Here is a 14,163-nt window from a genome sequence, read left to right as displayed (position 1 = left end):
AGTCCTGTGCACTAAAAATAATATTGTTGTGTGTCTATTGTGTTCTACTGTTTAATTTACTGAAAGCACTTCAGAGTCTAAAAACAAGGCTTGCTCAGTGTGCTGGCCCTTAGCTGACCAGTTAGGTGGAAAAGCTCAGCTGGGTTGCTTATGTATACTGGGACAGTCACAAAGAAAGCAAATGAAAGGGTCTTGTTGTACAATACACTGAGTGTACCTTTACAGTCTCTCTACCCTTTGTTTTGACCTTATATGTTTAATGCAATGCGTTGTTATCTCGGGCAGCCTATGAGTAAAGGACAGAAGACAGCTAAGGGACGGCTTTCAATCTATAGCAATGAAAAATATTTCAGTGTTAAAGTCATTGTATTTGTCTATACTTTGTGAGCTTATATATTATATAGATTTCTCTGTGGATTAGTATGTTGTATGCTCTAACATGTGGCCTGTTGTTAAAGTGTTGTTGGGAATCCTCCGGTGCGCAGTAAGAGTGTGGCCAACCTCACGCAGCAGGACTCCGAGGATGATATGCTGCTGCCTCCTCCAGACTACAGTGACACTCCTGTCAGGAGGAACTCGACCAAGTCCCTGATGACACATGTGCCTTCATCTGAAAACACAGTGAGTAGCTCTTTTACTCATTCCTACATGTAAAGCATGAACCTTTTTGTGTTCACAAACAACCACTTTATAAGGAAATCTTATTTTTCCATCCCCGGTCAGGGAACCAACCCCAGCCATTAGGGTTGCACAAGCCTTAGTGCCGGTCCCAAGCCCAGATAAATGGGGAGGGTTGCGTTAAGAAGGGCATCCAGCGTAAAAACGTGCCAAATCAAACATGCGGATGGTCCGCTGTGGCGAACCCTAATGGGAGAAGCCGAAAGAAAGTTTATTTTTCCATCAACCATTCATATCTCAGCAGCACAATGTGTAAAATTATGCAGATGCAGGTCAAAAGCTTTATTGTACTGTATGGTACATGTGACAAAAAAAAGGCCTGTTTCTCTTTCTTTAAATAAAAAAAAAACTATAATTGTGGTGTGCAGAAAAGCATCTCAGAAGCACAACAGAGTACAACAGCATAAGAGCATGACATGTTCCACTGCTCTTAGCCTGGAACAAGAATCCAAGACTACAATGGTGGCAGGATTTTTTTTTTTTTTTTTTTTTTTTTTTTAAACAAACACACACACACCAAAGAAGATAACCCTCATAGCTGTCTGAGCCATTAGGTCAACATGACACAGTATTTAGACGAGTCTGTGATGTGTGTCTGCTTTGTGCTTGCCTTGGCTCAGAGATACGGGACGCATCAGTGGGACATAGATATCATTACAGTCCATGTGCCCAAGAAGATCATAGGATCATCTACACCTTTAAGGGAATTGCCTTTGGAGCAATGCTAAATCCTTAACACTAGGCCAGAGCAGTGGCATTAACAACAATCACTTTTACCGAGAGTCACCTTGAAAGCTCTGCTGTGTTTACATACATCAGGTGAACTCTAGTGTTTGTGTTAAAGTGCATTGTGCAAACCACTTCTAGAATGATATTGGCTTTAGCCTACAAATGTCACTCAAAAATGTTTGAAAGCAGCTTAGCTCCCTCTAGGAAGTCTAACTAGGAATAAACTGGTTTGCATTAATGCAAACTATTAGCAAAAAATGTGGCTACATGTAAATAATTGTGTTTGCACTGATAAAAGCCTGTTATATACACACAAATGTGTGTATGTATGTATGTGTGTATAGATACATATCTTTGTTATTGGCTAGTAAAGATATGTTCTTCCCTCCAGCGGGTTTAGTGTCAGTGCTATAATAGCAAGTAATATGATCTCTTCAACTAAATGACACTGGTGCTGATGGGTACTTCATGATTGTGTGGTCATATTCAGCATCAGAATCTGCCCTCATGTAAAGTGTACGAGGAAAAGGGGCAAGGCAGATGACCAGCACTGGCATGAAGCACCATACGAGGATAAAGACAGCCCTGATTTTGTAGTGTTTGCCAGCAGGCAGCTTGTATGCTAGTGCAATGAAATTGGATACTTCTCTCTAAACCCAGTAAAATATTCATTGCCTTCCCATTCCTTGGTGTGCCCCAAAGCTTTCACACATCCGGGTCTTGGGTCAGCCTTGACGATGGAATTCCACACCGAACTCAACCTGAAACCAACCCTTCATACTGGACTAAGACATTCATTCAGTCACTTTGCTATTCACGTTGTGTGATTAAGTATTTCCAATAAAAAGTCAACTGTAGAGGAGTAAAAGTCTGCCAGCCAACACTGTTTGAGGATTGACTCACTGGCCCTGTGGTATGCTATTACTCAGACAAGGCTTGGTTTTGAATAGTCCTGGAAAACCGGGGTAAGCACAGAGGCGGCACACCACAAACCCTCTTACATCAGGAAAAGCAAAGCCGGTAGTTGACTTTGGCTAAATTTACTCTATCTAATCCCCCTTGTTGAAAGAAGAGTCCTGAGTGGTGGTAGTGAGAGAATATTCTGAGAGAATTCTAAGAAAAGAAAAGAAAAAAAAGAGTATGTGATTTTAAAGTGAAAATAATTAGCAGTTACAGAAAGGGAGAGAAGACGAGACTAGTCGTTATATTGCAGTAATCCAGCAATATTTAATCTTTACCTCTGTTCAATAGTAATTTATTTCCGATTCATTAATAATGTAATGTATTTCTATCTATTGAACAAGCTAACCTGATGAGTTTAATGTTTTAAATACTAGACTGGTCATGTGCTGTACTTTGTTAAACTCGTTTATTACTTCTAGAGTGCAGCCTAGTGGCGACCTCCATGTATTCTGCCATCTTGTGTTGACATGGTGTCTGTGCACTGCACAGCATTGTGCTTCAAGTCACTGACTTTCTTTTATATTCGATTCATATCAGTAGTTAAAACTCTTCTAAAACCTTATTCTATATCTTAGACTTATAGCTATAAAAAATACACCATTTAATTGTTTTTGATAATGACTATTCGTGTCCTATTATTGTGATAGTGTGCTTGGAAAAGCCCATTATAGTTCACTTCATCTATACTGTACGTATACAAACAAATGCAAACAGCAGTTTTGTACCAGAATGTGTGGTAAAGCTGACAAGCTGGATTCCAGGCTGCGGTGCAGTTTTTTTTATTATTTTTTTTTAAAGAGTTATCAGACCAGTCTGACTAGCTAAACACATGCCTCTCCCTGCTATCATGATCACAGAGGATTTTTTTGTGGTTTTCTGTGGTCATAGATGTCCTTCATATTTCAAAACATGTAACTGAGCACAAATGAACACAAGTCAATTTCTTTCTAGAGCAGCATACAACCCATTTTTGATTTCAGAAAGTACATTTTTGAGCATTCAGCTGGGTTCATTATGCTAAAATGATCTTGTATCTTGTTCCTCCTAGGTTTCTCAGCCAAATGGAATTTCAAAGCCACCTTTTCTAGTGTGAGTATGCAATTAATGTGGATGATCCTGTTACTCTATGATATACCTAACAGTCAACGGCAACCTAAAGTGCATATTAAGAATTTCTTCAACCGTGTTTTCCACCATGCTAATCCACATCTTAGTGTGATCTGAAACTTAATATCAGACAAGCCGAATTTTTGTTAATATCTTGATAATTATATATTTTTAATATTTCATTGCTTCTATAGCTTTTCTTTTGGCCAGATGAAGTTAGGCTAGTCTATCATATATAGTGGCTTAACGGCAATCAATTATACACTAGCCATGGGCATGATGGCTCTAGTAATATATGCAAAACACACCTGGGACACGTCTGACTCATGGCTTTTATCAAAACAAAAGCATTCCAGGAACATTCTGTCATTCTTGCACACTTATTATTGAGGATGTTTACATTGCCATGGAAAATCCACTGTTAGTCAATACACAGTCTGATACACACAGTTCCAGTGGAGAATTTAGTGTTTTTAATGTTTTAAAAAATAAAACATTAAATGAAGGATATGTATTCTAGATACTGAACTTTCTGTTGATTATTGTACACAGCACTATAGAATCCTTAAATCAGAAATTTGTGGATGAATTTTCTGTAACAGCATGGCTCTGACAGGAGTATCTGTGTATGTAATGCTAGGTTTCTACTGATGCTTTAGTTTTAAAACCGCATTGTTTTTGTAGGGAATTGGTGGATAGTCCATGTAATGTAACAATGAAATAATGAAAACCTGCCATTATTAAACGTAGATAAGCATGTAATAGCTGATAGTGTGACATTTTATGTAAGGAAACATCGATTTAACATTTACGAAAATCTGCTGTGTCAGCGCTTTGCCTCGGTCACAAGGTTGTTTTCATAAGTTAGCTTGTATGCACTCCACAACATTAAATGTGCTGTTTATTAATGAATAGCAAAAAAATTGCAAAACCCAGGTCACAATGAAGCATATACATTTGGTGTTTTATCAAAATAAATGTATATGTTTAACAAAAATACTCTTATTATCAGCAGACCAAAATATTAAGAAATCAGTCAAATTGGATAGTTGACGAAAAGGCAAAGTTTTCACAAAGGAAATATTTCTTTAATATTTATGAACGGAATGTAGCTCGATTGTCAGTTTTCAGGACTTGGCTGCTGGGTAACGTGACAAGCTGTATTTTCTTTCTTTGTCTTATTGCTGTTATTGCTTAGGTTATATAACTGTTAGAGCTATCACAGTTCTACAGCTATGAATAGATAACAAGTACACTGTTGATCCAGTATAAGAGAACTGCTCCTATAAATATATTATTTATTTAGATATGGTGAAACCAGTGTTTAACTAAGTGTGTCACTTCCTCAGGGGCGGGAACCCTTTTGCCACCGTAAAGCTGAGGCCCACAGTCACTAACGACAGGTCGGCTCCTAAGATCTGAGTATCACGACACAGAAGCCTTCCAACCGTCAGCAGATTGTTTTTTTTTTCACCTCCATCACCACCATTATCTCTGCGGTGTGAATGGAGACCTTTCTTCTGCAAACCAACTACATTGTACATGACCTTTTTATCATGTTGGATTTGGACTAGTTTCCATGGTGGCCTCATTGCACACAGACAAACTAAACCTTTAACTATGTACATTTAAAAAAGCCAATGTTCACATTCACTTTGTAAACTCATTTGGATGTTTGTGCTGCCGTATAGGCCTTTGGACGATGCAGCATTAGATAAAATATTCTAGAGTTAATATGCTTATAATATATTTCATCTTGGGTTTTTTTTTATTTTTTATTATTTTACCTGAGGTGTTGATGACTGCTTACGATTTGCAAGAATAACGCCTTCCCCTGTGCTCAGACGTACTGGAAACCTAGGATGTGGAAATAATTGAGAATTTTTTACATTGTCATGGGACAAGTGATACATGTAAATGAGACTGAGACACTGAATATTTCAGGTTTAATAGTGTTGCAGATGTAATTGTGCAGGATTACTTCTAAGTGTATCAGGTTATTTAAAAATCTTGAAAATTATGGTACATCATGGTATGATGAAACATACTATATGTTTTAATTCCAAATGCTTAATATGGTGTTCAGATTGCAAAAGCTATGTCTCTTCAGACCCGTTCCTATTCCCGTACTACTTAATAATCTGTTGTCTTTTTCTCAGAGAACATGCTTGCCTCTTTAAATTTATTATGATGTCGCTGCAAATGATTTCTGTGTCCATATTCAGTTCACATGCATTCTCGGGCACATGTCTTGACTCCTATTATTTAAACAGACCTCATAATTCTATATAAAAATTGTACTTCATTTTGAAACCCTAAAGAAGCCTTTTATTTGTTTTAGCAACAGTTTTCCAATGCCCCCTGAATCACTGCTGTATAAAATAAAATTTTTATTTCTTTTAGCATTTTGAACTGTTTGATTACAACACAGCTGAATATGCATCCTCAGGATGTAAGGTTCAATGTTTTCTTTTATGCAAAATACACAAGAAAGCTTTGACTTGTGTAAGTGTTAAATCTCATCCAGGGATAGACAGATGGAGAGTCCTGCATAGTAGGGAAGGATTCTGCTAAGACGGGTAAAGATAGCGTCTATGCCTTTCCCAATGGCAGTTGGTTGTAGGGGTCATATCGTCAGTCATTTTAATGTTGTTATTGATTACTACAAACAAAATCCTTTGCTAAAACATGAATGTGATACTTGGTCCTTAGATTAGTGCAAAATTCAAATTTGAAGCGATCTCCAGATTGTGAACATGTTCAGCTGCCCCGCCATTTGCCAGAAGCAGCAGTTGAAAATCGTGTTGGGTGACTTTATAAGTCTTAAAGGAAGCTTTTAGCTGTTGTGTAGTTGGTGAGACCCAGTGCTAAGCAAATTACATTAAAACACTTCATTAGCATTATAAAAGAATTTGTTTCCAGCCCCATTGGTAATTTGCAAACCACAATTTTTACACTTTCATTTTCACTTCTGCATACTTGTACAAGCTTGGAACAGAGCTAAATAAAAGAATATAAATAAAAAAATAAATAAATGTGTATGTGTGTATGATGAGTATAAATTTACGCCTCCTTAATTCAGAACAAACAGGAGTACTGTTGTATTTTTTTGTTGTTTCGTTGTTGTTTTTTTTTTTTTAAAGAAATATTCAAAACAAGACTCGGGCTAACCCAAGTGGGTGCAGCAGCCACTATTAACAAGATCCAATGCATAATGCTCCAGTATTTTTTATTTGCTTATTAAGTTCCTTTGTCAGTAAGTTTCTGCTTCTGACCGGTAAAACTCTAAATGGTTTAGCTTTAGCATATCTCCTGGAGCAGAATAACCCAAAAACATCACTTAGATGGGAGTGACCTACTGTTATTATATACTCATTTTTCCCCTAATCTGTGAATGTGGGCTCCAAAATGAAGAATTTTTCTTTGATTATATTTTTCATTAAATAAGACATTAAATAAAATGTGCAACTTTATACAATAAAAGGATTTTATAGCACTATATTGGAAAAGGGAAAGGATTTAAACAAAAACAGCAACAGCAGTATCTAGAAGTTTTATTTACAGTATTGTTCATATAAAAAGTCTGAACTGATCATACATGCACTGGTCTAAAGCAAATACCCCTGACATTTAATTACATGATAAAATAATGGCAGCATGGACATTTCTTTTTTAATTAATGGAGGGTGGGGTGGGGGGGGAGGAGGTGGAGACGAATACAAAGGGAACATTGATTTTGTTCTGATTGTCCTTAGCAGAGGAAATGAAAATGGTTTTGTCTCAGAGCTCAGTAACATAGTGTGTGTCCATGACATGTGTCATATTAACAGATTGTTTAGGGTGTATTTTTTTCCTCTTTCACATTTGATCAAGATAACGATCTCTGTTTGAAAATTTAGCATAAAATGGAAACAAATCCTAAGTGCTATAATCAGAATTTGGGTTTCTGAAATGTATGACAACAGACTTTTTTACCTGGAAAACAGGAAGAGCCGTTTTCAGTGTGATTATAAACAGCTCAGGTTTACTAGCAACACAGTGTGTATTGTGCTAGAGGGAATGAAGGCGCTTGGCATAAAGGTAATGATAAATGTACTTAAAAAAAAAAATAAAAAACAGGCCTGCTGTGGAGAATGGAGAGGAAGTGGTTTGGTCGTCTAAAAACCGGATCATGATTTAATCCAGACTGTGATTTGATGGGTGGTTTTCAGTGAACGAGGCTGATGAGATGCATCAATGATTTCCCAACCACACACAAAGCAAGAAGCCAGGCAGCATAGATGCTTGTGTCATACAAATACAATGAGGAATTGGGTGTAAATGAAAAGAAATCGACCCAAAAAGCGATTTTATCATTTCTAACCATGATCGAGATGTAATCAGGAGTTCAAATGCTGAATTGTCATTTCATAACTTGTTCACAACAAAGTCTCTTTGTGGTCTCTGTTCTTCTGCGTTTGCAAATCGCGGCCTTTTCAAAAGGCACCAGTGAGTCGATGACGTGACGTCTGGTGTATACGATTTGAAGAGAAAAAGAAAAAGAAAAAAAGCATAAAGAAAATTTTGAAATACAAAATTAAAGCTGCTAATATTTTAAAAGAAAAATATTTGAGAAACTGTATGGCAACTTGCTATTATAAACAAGCTTTTAGAGTATGCATGATTTGAGCTTTTTAACTGAGTAGATATGCAAAACGTGGATTTAAAAAGGGAAAAAAAAAAAGAGCGAAAAAGAACCCGAGCGATGGTCAATGGGATCGCGGTTGTAGTTTGGTCCGTCTAGCCAAAAGTGGCTCCGCAGTTAGGACACCTCCTCTGCCGCAGGGCCAGACAGAAGATGATGCCCAGGGGGAAGAAGAAAATGGCACACAATATTCCCAAACAGGTGAAGTCCTCCTCCAGCACGCCCACTCTGCAAACAAGAACACAGTCCTCTCATTAACCTCTACTACAGTGTCGTTTACGCTACGTTTATCCCAAAGCCTATCGTGTCTATATAAGAGTATCATGACTAATTTTGCCGTGTATAAATCCGTGTCAGTTTTCTGGTCTGGACTGACTTTCTCTCTCTTTACCATTTATATTCACATCAGCAGTAGATGACATGCTTTCATGCTGCAGCGATGTTTGATTCCCAATTCTGTTTAGTCAAACGTTTCATTTATTTATCCATAAAACAGCCAAAAGACAAATCACAGGTTTATATTAATGTGCTCCTTCTAAGAAAAAAAAAATAGTTTTATTAGTTTTATTTAAATGTTGGTTCTCTCGTTAAGAGTCTCTGCTGTCGGTGCTTTGTAACATCAGTAGGTTTTCCTCCACAGCAAAGTCTTGAGCACAGAACGCTTTCTGGTTTCTCCTTAATATAACGAGGATAAATATGTTAATCCTTCCCTCCGTAGTCTTTCTGAAAGTTCTAAAGGGATCGCATGTGTCTCGCAGTGATGCTCCACAAAATTTAATTATAATTCAATTAAATTCATAGCACTTTTAAAAGGAACTGCAATAGAAAAGATTACACACCGTGATGCATCTCAATATATTCAATGAAATTGTTCATGAATGAATATGCTGCTCTATTGTGTGGTGTTCATCATATTTTCCTTTTCAACCTAACAGCAGGCCTCGGTCATGTCCTATTTTTCCTCGTGCTACATATCAGACACCAAAATGTATATGGTTGATATATTTGAGAAAAAAAATGTATATAGTATGTAGATGTATTTTATGATCAGCTGTATAAGAGATTAGATTGTACAGAAAGAGTGCAAATGTTCTCAGACCCAATAAGGCATTTATTAGATTTTTTTTTTAAATGGTCCTTGAATCACCAGAAACAAACTAGTCAAGACTAGTCTAGCCATCTTCTTTCATTTCCTCTGTGCAGTTTCTAAATGCTGTCGATTGTAAAATGTAGGTGGTCAACTTTTTTCATCTGTGATTCTTCTTATCACCACAGGGGGTGCAAACTTTTGTTGCTGTGAATATGGAGATATTGCAGTCTCTGAAACATTTGGTGTCTGATAAAAGGATAAAAATGGAGCTGAATTTATCTCTCTTTCATTAGATAGAGAGAGAGAGAGAGAGAGAGAGAGAGAGAGAGAGAGAGAGAGAGAGATCCCCTCTGATTATATTTAGGTCCAATATAACTATATATTTACCCTACTAGTTCTTAGAATTGTACATTGTTTATAACCCTACGATTAGCACACCTTCAGTACACACGATCTTAAATCATTCAACAGTAGGTCAAAAGTGAATTTGTGCAACACTTCATTTAAAAGTCCAAGTCTTAGTGGTTTCTAAAGAATTCTTTTAAAATGACTCTTTGGGGGTTTAGATTCCTCTCACACTCATGAGTTTGTTTTCTCTATATACTGCAATTATGTGAATGTAAAACAATCCACTCAATAAAAAAAACAAGCCCTGAATACCCCTTGCAAATATATGGGAGCAATCTGGTGAGTCCATAAAGCAGCACAGTGAAACAGTCACTAGTTTCACCACGACTTCTGCACCTTCCGAAGTATTTTACAGACAAATATTGCCATATAAATTGTTTGGTTTTTCTTTTCTTTTAGTCACATGTTGCATAGCCTATACATATTTAACTCAGCAGGTGAAAGCGATTCCTGTCAAAATACATTTTGTAGATACTCTTTATGGTTCATCAGTAAATATGGCTATGAACCTTCAACTTTATCAAATTTGACTGATATGGTAATAAGTAACTAAAGCTGTTTTCCACTAGCAAACATGTGAATCATTTACGCATCGCTTACTTCTGCTTTAAACAAAAAAACCTAGTCACTTTTAAATACAGGATCCATTGACCCTTCTGTTTTCTGATAAAGATCCTTTGTTTCAAAAAGCTCACTGTGCTGCAATATTCAAAACTGCGTGTTTCTGCCTCTCACAGAGGATGTTGCAGCCAGTCAAATCACAACCTGAAAGATCCTGAAGATCATGGCCAGAAAAGTACACAAAAAACTTTGTGGGTGGAGCGTCCAAGAAGATTTCGCTTTTAAACTAGATCACATGCCATTCCTTCCACCTCTGAGGAAACACAAGTGTGTGGTGACGTACAAAAACCCGTCTTGATGCAACAACACATACACAACACATACACATTTGTTTCCTGATGAATGGAATGTTTGAACACATTGAGATGAAGCAATTTGGAGGAAGACCAAATTCGCTTTATCTCCATAGTGTCTTCATTCTCAGTCCATTAGAAGATGAAAATCTAATCAAAGCAGTGTGATCCACCCGGCTAATTAAGTGGACTACTATTGTGTCAAAGCTAAAACCTCACTTTATACTCATGCTGGACAGACTGTTATGCAACCCACAGGAAGTGTTTTACAATAAATTCAAAATCCAGTTATACGAACACGATAGCTGCTGGAACGTCTCTCCTGCTTAAAACCACAGCATTCCTAATAAATCGTGATCTAGAATGATGTATTAAAGTACAGGTTCTGTAGATCAGCATGAAAACATCATTGTCTAAAAAAAGGGCTTTTTGATTGCAGCAACTATTGCCACATTTAGCAGATTTTGGCTTTAGTCCAACTTTCTGAGGGATATCAGAATGTCATGAGTTTTCCCACACATGACTAGAATGATAAAAAATAACACACACAACAGCATGACCTGTAACATTAGTGGACTTTTCCCTCAGTCACATGAACACAGAGGAACTTCAAATTCTGCACAAGTGACCTTTTTGAATAGTGACACTCATGATAACAAATCCAAAGTAACACATTACTGTTACTGAGTTTTGGATGCATTTTAAAATTCTATTAAATAAAAAAAAAAAAAATGCTATTCTGGTTTTATTAAGCTCTGCAGTAGATCTTAGAGGTCTAGAGGCTGCACATCTGTTGATCAAAAGGTTGACTGGAAAAAGGATTCTATAGAACTCGTTAATGGTCAAAATCAAAATGCAGTTCGGATTTTTGCAAATGGAAACTAAATGCAGATAGGAGCTCGAATCATAGTGGAGAACTGAAAGATCAGTACGCTGAAAGCACTGAAAGCGAGATGAACCTATTGTCCAATGTAAATAGGAGGAAAGGAACGAACGACTTTTCGCTCTCTCGTGTCCTTGAGCTGAGGAAAACGTGTACGCTTAGTGTATAAAGCAGGTACATCCAGGAATCTTCAGAAGAACTCGAGATTAATGCAGGAAACCTGACTTTCAGGACAAGCTAATGAGCAGTAAAATACAAATTAGCATTTAACACTTTTCCATACGCACTCGTTGACCTTAAAAGGTGCCCCAATGGTCAGGAAAGTTGGGATTTCTGGTTCTTGTTATACATTTTAAATTTGATTTGAATCACCTGCAGGCTGGACATCCTCCTACCACCACCACTGAGGGCTGAATGATGGTGTATGTGCTCGAACAGTTTGCCGGAGTCCCTGTGGCAGCAGCCTGAGCAGTAGCTGCTGGAAAACCTGTCGAGGGGAAAAACACAAAACGAAGATTAACCGCTTACTTTTACACCTTTAAAATCGAATGTACTGGTTTATCAGTGACGTCGCATGTTGGAAGTTTGAGCACTTGACACTCTGCTGGGGTTTTTTTTGGTTCGTTTTTTTTTTTGTAACAACTTCCTGATTCTCAGTGGCCAAGTGACCTTTAATCTCCAGTACAAAAACAACTCTTGCGCGAGCTAGACATTTTATTCTGTAATATGCTGCCAAGATGTTAAGCACAAGCCATAATTTCAAACCTACTGGAAACAAATGCTATGTACAAAGTTACTGAAAATTACAGACTGTCGACTTTACACCGAAGTGAAAGTGAAAGTATGAGCTGTGCAGAGAAGCAGAAGGGAGAAGGGTTTCGTGAGCACTGCCACAAAGACCAACTACAATACCCCTAAATGGGTGTTCACAAAACAAAATGGTTATGAAGTGTTGGTTTTACGATAAGCGTTTCCTCAGTTCACATTACCTTAAAACATCCACTCTCTTCCTGTTGCGTTCACAATAAGTACCCGAAAGACATACTCAAATGAGGGAACTTCCTGTCAGGAACATATTTGGCTACAGATCAGCCAGACAGGATGATGGTATTTTCCTTAATATTCAACTCTTTATATTAGCTGCACCCAATAACCAGACTTGGAGTTCAGCTGGATTCAGTTAGCCCTCATCTTAAAGAGATCCTCTTGAAGGCTCGACCAAGATCCCTGAAGTTCTCAACAAAGGTGGTTATATCCGAAGTGAATCTATTGAAGCCATATCAATATGATCGATCTAATAACTATTTGCCTACCTGTGAAAATGTACTCCTGGCATGTTGGCTGATATGTTTGCCAGATTTGCCAACTAATGGGACAACTAGGAGGCTGGAAATGTCTTTTCTTCAGTTTGTAAGATCTAGTTGATAAGAGAGCTATCCACTTCCCCAAAAAATATTTGAGATATGTTTTTTTAGTACTTTGGTTGTATACAACAAACAGAAAGTGGACTCTGTTTCCAAAACTACATTCGAGTTTGAACTGATATCCAAAAAGCTTGAAAGCCATAATATAACATTTGAAATGGTGTTAATGCAGAAGTAACATGGGTAAACAAAGTGCTTGAGGTTTTTACATAAAAAGCACAAAAGCATCACTATGAGTGGATTGATTGGCATTTGGACAGAAAACATGGCTATAAACATTTATTGTGAAGGATTTTTAGAGTGTGTTTCAGAGGCAGTTCATGGGTTGGGCAGTTCACTCTGTTCACAGTGTGTGAACAGTTGCTGTGTGAATCAGCAACAGGAAGTCACATTAGATAGTCAAATAAGTCGAATATAAAGTTATTTTAAATTTTAAAAATGGACAATTGTGGGATGGAAAATACGGAAAGGGGATGCGAGAACCAGCATTGACTGTCTAAACTTGTAATCACGTGATGCGGTAGTTGAAGATGTGCGTGGGGTCGGATTTGTATTTTTGGTTTTGTGTGTGTGTGTGTGTGTGTGTGTGTGTGTGTGTGTTTGTGGGGGTCTGGGAGTGGGGCGGGTAGTTAGATTGGATTGTTTGTTGAGCTCACCTTGGGCAGCAGGGTATGGGTATGGCGGAGGCGGTGATGGAAAGGCTGCAGGTGCGGGAGCGGGAGCGGGCTGCGGGATCGCTCCGTACCCCGGCTGCGGCTGCTGGTAGTTATACGCCCCGGGGACGTTGTTGTAAGCCGGGGGTCTGTCCTGAAGAAGACGTTTATTATCCATATCCGACGGAATGATGGGTGCTCTTGACGGGTGGAAAAAAGAAAAAGAAAACAAACAAACAAACAAACACCCACCCCTATAGAGAGTCGCGCTTTTATACAGCCGGACGATCGCAGATTATTGTGAATGTTATTGTTAAATGTTGCGCGACGATCAAAAACCACGACGGAGGAAACTGGAACTTGACTTCAGCGCCCGCCTCCTCCTCCTCCTCCTCCTGCCTCCATGCACCAACTTTGTCCCCGAGTGATCCACGCTACTAAAAACGCCCTGATATCACACACTCAAGGGGAGTGATAGGGGGAAAGCAGTGTGTAAACGCTAAAACAAGACTATCGCCAGCTTTAAAATAAATATCTAAAGCCTGCAAGGAGTCAGTCAGTAAAACTCTGAAGAACTCGTATAAAACCCTGCGATCTGCTCTGTCACAAGACAGCAGGTCATGTGATGAA

The 14,163-nt window shown here is 38.1% G+C and overlaps 2 protein-coding genes across 2 annotated transcripts in view; one reads left to right on the top strand and one right to left on the bottom strand.

The window, feature by feature from the left end:
- Positions 1–5,879, top strand: part of baiap2l1b (BAR/IMD domain containing adaptor protein 2 like 1b) — a 38,374-nt gene extending 32,495 nt beyond the window's left edge. Inside the window, exons 12-14 of the mRNA XM_046865820.1 lie at positions 459–621; positions 3,419–3,459; positions 4,827–5,879. Of these exons, the coding sequence (XP_046721776.1) occupies positions 459–621; positions 3,419–3,459; positions 4,827–4,899 (277 nt within the window). The 3' untranslated portion in view covers positions 4,900–5,879. The remainder of the gene's footprint in view (positions 1–458; positions 622–3,418; positions 3,460–4,826) is intronic.
- A 1,135-nt stretch (positions 5,880–7,014) lies between these two features.
- Positions 7,015–14,126, bottom strand: bri3 (brain protein I3). Its single transcript, XM_046865824.1, has 3 exons — positions 13,537–14,126; positions 11,829–11,943; positions 7,015–8,389 (listed from the first exon to the last, which is right to left on the bottom strand). Exons 1-3 carry the CDS (start codon positions 13,709–13,711, stop codon positions 8,257–8,259), a joined length of 423 nt encoding a protein of 140 aa, XP_046721780.1. The 5' UTR covers positions 13,712–14,126; the 3' UTR covers positions 7,015–8,256.
- Between the last annotated feature and the right edge of the window lie 37 nt (positions 14,127–14,163).

Source organism: Silurus meridionalis, chromosome 14 (assembly GCF_014805685.1).
Source record: "Silurus meridionalis isolate SWU-2019-XX chromosome 14, ASM1480568v1, whole genome shotgun sequence".
NCBI lineage: Eukaryota > Metazoa > Chordata > Actinopteri > Siluriformes > Siluridae > Silurus > Silurus meridionalis.
Note: the sequence above shows the minus strand (reverse complement) of the source record. Positions and strands in the feature narration are given on the sequence as shown.